Below are 4,685 nucleotides of genomic sequence, written 5' to 3'. Positions count from 1 at the left end.
AAAAAAAAAAAAAAAAAAAAAAAAAAAAAAAAAAATACAGACAGGACGGGGGAACTACTTCAGAAAAAAATATTTTGGCATCGTGGTGAATAATCAGGCAGGCATGAGCTCTCAGTGCAAAGCTGTGCCTAACAGGGATAACATGTTTGGATGTATAAATGGGGGTATATTATGTAAAAGGAGAAAGTGGCTTACTTGCCTTTGTATACAGGGTTGTTGAGACAGTTAAGGCTACCAGCTGTGTTCATTTCTGATATCCACACTATCTAGAAGGTGTCAAAGAACTAGAAAGAGTTTGGAAAGAATAGCAAGAGGTCTAGAAAACTGCCTGATTGGTGCTGACTTAGGAAGCTCTATTTAGCTCATGAGACAGAGAGACAAAAAGATGACTTAGTGACTTAAGCTCATGCATGGAGAGAGAAAGTCTAGAATTATAAAGCTCTTTTATGTAGCAGACAAAGAATCACTGTCTGGATATTGATGCTATATGAATTCAGGTTACAGAGGAGGCAGAATTTTTTAACAGTTTTGAATAATTAATACTTGGAACAGTTTACTAAGGGATGTAGCTAAATTCCCATAATTTGAAGGTCCAGATCATGACTGGATAATTTTTAAATTCTAACTCAGCTACAATCTGTGGCATTTGTGCTGAGTATGTGGGGATCTGAGGGCGTTGGCCTCCCTTGGGAAGAGGTGTAGGGTGACCACCCATCTGTAATTGGATGGGACAGTCCTGAAATGGGAAGATCAAGTCCCAGTCCCAGGCTGCATGACTCCAGGACAGCATTTGTCCTGGGTTTCCAGTATCATGCGGGGATCCAGGTTTTTGGTTCACTGCAGGAAATGGGGGTTTTCCCCTTACAGGCTGGCAGTTACAGCCTGCAACAGGCTGCAGGGAACGGGATGCAGGGGCACCACATGCATGTGTGCATACGCACATGTACACGTGGCCAAGAATAAAGCCTGAGGCAGCGGTGGAGAGCAGTTCCCCCAGTTGCCTTCAGGTAAGTCTGTATGGGAGAGGGGGGCAGATTGAGGCCCCGCTTTGAAGGAGGGGAGGGCAGGCCCCTCTCCCCAATCCCTATCAAAAATAAAAGTTGGCACTTGTGAGCTGTGGAATTTCTTGGTAAAATGTTTGTGTCCTGTCATAGAACTAGCCACACTGGATGATCATATTGCTCTTTCTGTTTATAAAAATTAGTGAAAAAGTGATGGTATGGGCTTCCAAAACTCTTGCAGGAACTAGGAAAGAGTCCTCTTTTTTTGTCTTTCTCTGAGTCATTTCCTTCTGTGCAGTATCGGGGCTTGGAAACTGTATGAATGGGCCACGAGTCTTAACTGGTGTGTAGCAGCTTTCATGATTCAAAGCTAAGAAGAATCTTGTGATCTGCAAAATGAATTGCCAAAAAAACGTGTTCCCTCATTGATCCACAATTGAAGGAACCCATCGACATGTGGTTTTCTTCCGTCCTCATTCCACTGTGCCCCCATCTCTGGAAGTAGCTGGTGTGATAATATAAAATTGGGGACATTCAGTGCTCTTAAGGACTGAATGACAAAAAGTTAATTAAGTCCATTCATTGTGACTTAGATGCATGTGATCTGTACCTGGAATTCCATATTTTTCTTTTGTAGTGTAAAACTTTTAAACAAAGGTAGCAGTTTTGCAGTTTTTAAAGGTCTAGGTCATATAATTCAACCAGAATTTACAGCAAAGACAGAGATGAATACTTCAGATATAGTAAAAATTTGCTATCTTGTAAATCTTAGCTTTGGATGATAATGTGCACAGTATCTGTTCAGATTGTCTAAGTCTCAAAAGAATTGTTTTAATTAAATCCTTCAGAAAATATAATCCTGGCTAATATAAAAAACATTTTTCTTTTCCATATTTTCTGTACTGAACTTGTATTTTGCTGAAGTTATTTTAATATGAAATTAATGTCTTTTTTGTGCATAGGAAATACATTTTCTCATATGTATGGCTTTTCTCAGTGGATTAAAATGGTGTTTGAGTTCATGGTAGACATTTTAATTTACAATGATATCTGTTACTTGGAAGTTCAGATGGTGTTCTAATACAGTATATAAGAGTCAAGTTTTTTTGATGTGTGTATTGAAGAGTATGCTATTAATAAGGAGGAATCACTGATATTTTACTTGTTTTTACATTGCAGTTTGCTAGGATTTGGATCCCTGATCCTGAGGAGGTCTGGAAGTCAGCAGAACTTCTCAAAGACTATAAACTGGGGGATAAAGTCCTCCATCTTCGACTTGAAGAAGGCAAGGTAAGCCTACATTTGTCAGGACATTATTGTTTTTAGCTACTGGCTGCAGACTATTGTATGCTGATATTAAAGACCGCACTTTCAATATGTGTCCATATTTATGAACTTTAAGTACAGTTATTTGTACTTACAGTCCTCGAGCACCATTGCTTACATGTAACAGGAATTTGTGTAAGTGCCTTGTTACATCTTACAGTGCAAGCTGCACAAACGTTCATCACTGTTAATGCTAGCTCAGGTTTGGAGCAGTCACACTTCGGGCCTGGAGGACTAAAAGGTAAGAATCTCCCAACCTCCCATTCTTCAGTGCTGAGCTGAGGGGACGTGTGGCCAGGCCCCTGCAGGACCTCTGATTAGCAAGGGTTTTAAACCTCCACTCTGCATGTAGCATCCCAGGTTTTTCCCCGCTCACTGCTAAAGGGGTGGGAGTGTTGCCAACCCCCAGCCCCAGGTTAGCACTGAGAGGCAAAACAGGGGTATGCAGTGCATGTATCTGTTGATGATACTGAGCTTTTCAATCTCCCTCTCCCTGCTTCTTCATACTGTCTGCAAACGTGACAGGCAGGGGAGCTAGCAGGGGGCTGATAACATGGAGTTTATCAGCCCATCAACAAAACAAAAGCACCTCTCATTAGTTCTTCTTAAACAGCTTTTTCCAAGGAAGGAACAGAGGGACATTACCATCTGACCTGTTGATTAGCTCCAAAAAGCCCTAAGCAGACACTGTTCTGTCTGCCTTTCCTTGTGGAATTAGAGGCACACACAGGCAAATCTCATGATTAGCTAGCATACTACATGCCTAATGTCTGTGGGGCTGAGGTCATGCTGTGGAAGATGAGCAGGAGGGAGGTGGGGATCCTTGCTTGAGCAGTGAGGGAGGTGGGGAAGCAAGGCAGACTCTGTTGGAGCCCAGGCTAGGGACCAGAGGGGCGGGGCCAGTCCTGTTCTCTGGAGCAGAGAGCCCTGCCCAGGGCTGCAAAGCAGCTGGGATGCTGGTGGACTCTGGTTTAATTTAAGCCAGCAAGGGGTCTGGGACAGACATTGCATAAACTGGTTTGACCCAAATCAGTTAAGTCTGATACTACATTCAACCAGGTTTATCTTAAATCAGTTTCAGCCATTTTGAAACTGATTTATGTGCACTGAACTTGTGTTCTGTTGCAGGTTTAAACCAGTTTCTGATCACTTGAACTGGATTATGTGTAATGCCTGTCCCTAGCCCTGAAGTCATTAGCTGGGTTACAGCTACAAAGCCCTACGTGGGTGTGGCCAACTAGGCAGTTAGCCTAGACTGGGTGGCCTGTTGAAGCCTCTGCCCATTGCATTGTTGTCTTATGTTTATTCCCCAAATAGCGAAGTGTCAAAGATAGTAAAGCATTGGAACAGGTTACCCAGAGAAATTGTGGGATCTCTATCCTTGGAGGTTTTTAAGACCTGGCTAGATAAAGCCTTGGCTGGGATGATCTGGTTGGGTATATAGTTTGAGCAGGGAGTTGAAGTAGATGATCTCCTGAGGTCCCTTCCAACCCTAACTTTCTATGATTCCGTATAGGCCCTGGCTGGGTCCTGCCACATGTGGCATACACTGGCCCTAGCCCCATGCACTGTACGCAGTGTGCAGAGCCTACCTGTCTGGGGTTTGACACCCCTGCCCTAAACGTAATCCTAACCTGGGTTTGACATTTAGTTGCTGTGTAGACAATGCTACAAGAATTATAGCTGCAAGTCAGAAATAAATAGCAGAAGCAGTTTAATTAAAAAAATTACAATAGATGTTAGGAGGTGAGAGTAAAATGAAGAGACCATATACTATATATAGAAATGGTAATTGCTAAATAGAAAGTTAATATATTTCTTTTAATCATCCATTAATTTCATTCAAGCAATTTAAATGTATTTAAAAGGATTGCTTCACTAGATGAGACAGTAGTGACAATATGTTAATATAAGATCAACTTTTGGAAACTAAATGTCTAGTGAAGTTAGTTGAGAGGGGTTTTTTGTTTGTTTTTAATTTCTCCCTTCTTTCTTCCACTTAGTAGCTTAGATCCTACTTTTACAACTTTAGAAAGGAAAATTGCACAAAAATGAGGAGGTTGGAAAGAACTTAAAAGGAACTATGAAAAACTTAAGGCTTGCAGAGAACGTGGAAGCTGTTTTAAAATACCATTTTAGAGGCTTGGGAAAAGTGTATACGAGTGTATGCAAATCAAAAGGAGTACTGAATGGGTCCAATAAAACCCCTACATTAAGGGTGGGCAATTATTTCAAGTGGAGGGCCACTTAACAAGTTTTCGGGAGCTGTTGGGGGCTGTGAACAGCCTGACCTCCCCACCTGCTGCTGTTGCCAGGCAGCTGGGGCTGCGTGCCATGGGGGGAGTGTGTGTGTGTGTG

The 4,685-nt window shown here is 42.1% G+C and overlaps 1 protein-coding gene across 1 annotated transcript in view; it reads left to right on the top strand.

Annotated features, from left to right (window-relative positions):
- The first annotated feature begins 941 nt into the window (after positions 1–941).
- The window catches only part of MYO5A (myosin VA), a 172,548-nt gene continuing 168,804 nt past the window's right edge, over positions 942–4,685 (top strand). The window contains exons 1-2 of the mRNA XM_019503826.1: positions 942–1,007; positions 2,181–2,291. Of these exons, the coding sequence (XP_019359371.1) occupies positions 942–1,007; positions 2,181–2,291 (177 nt within the window). The remainder of the gene's footprint in view (positions 1,008–2,180; positions 2,292–4,685) is intronic.

Source organism: Gavialis gangeticus, unplaced genomic scaffold, assembly GCF_001723915.1.
Source record: "Gavialis gangeticus isolate Ggan-Ray unplaced genomic scaffold, GavGan_comp1, whole genome shotgun sequence".
Lineage (NCBI taxonomy): Eukaryota > Metazoa > Chordata > Crocodylia > Gavialidae > Gavialis > Gavialis gangeticus.
The sequence above is the reverse complement of the archived record's forward strand: the minus strand, read 5'-3'. Positions and strand labels throughout refer to the sequence as shown.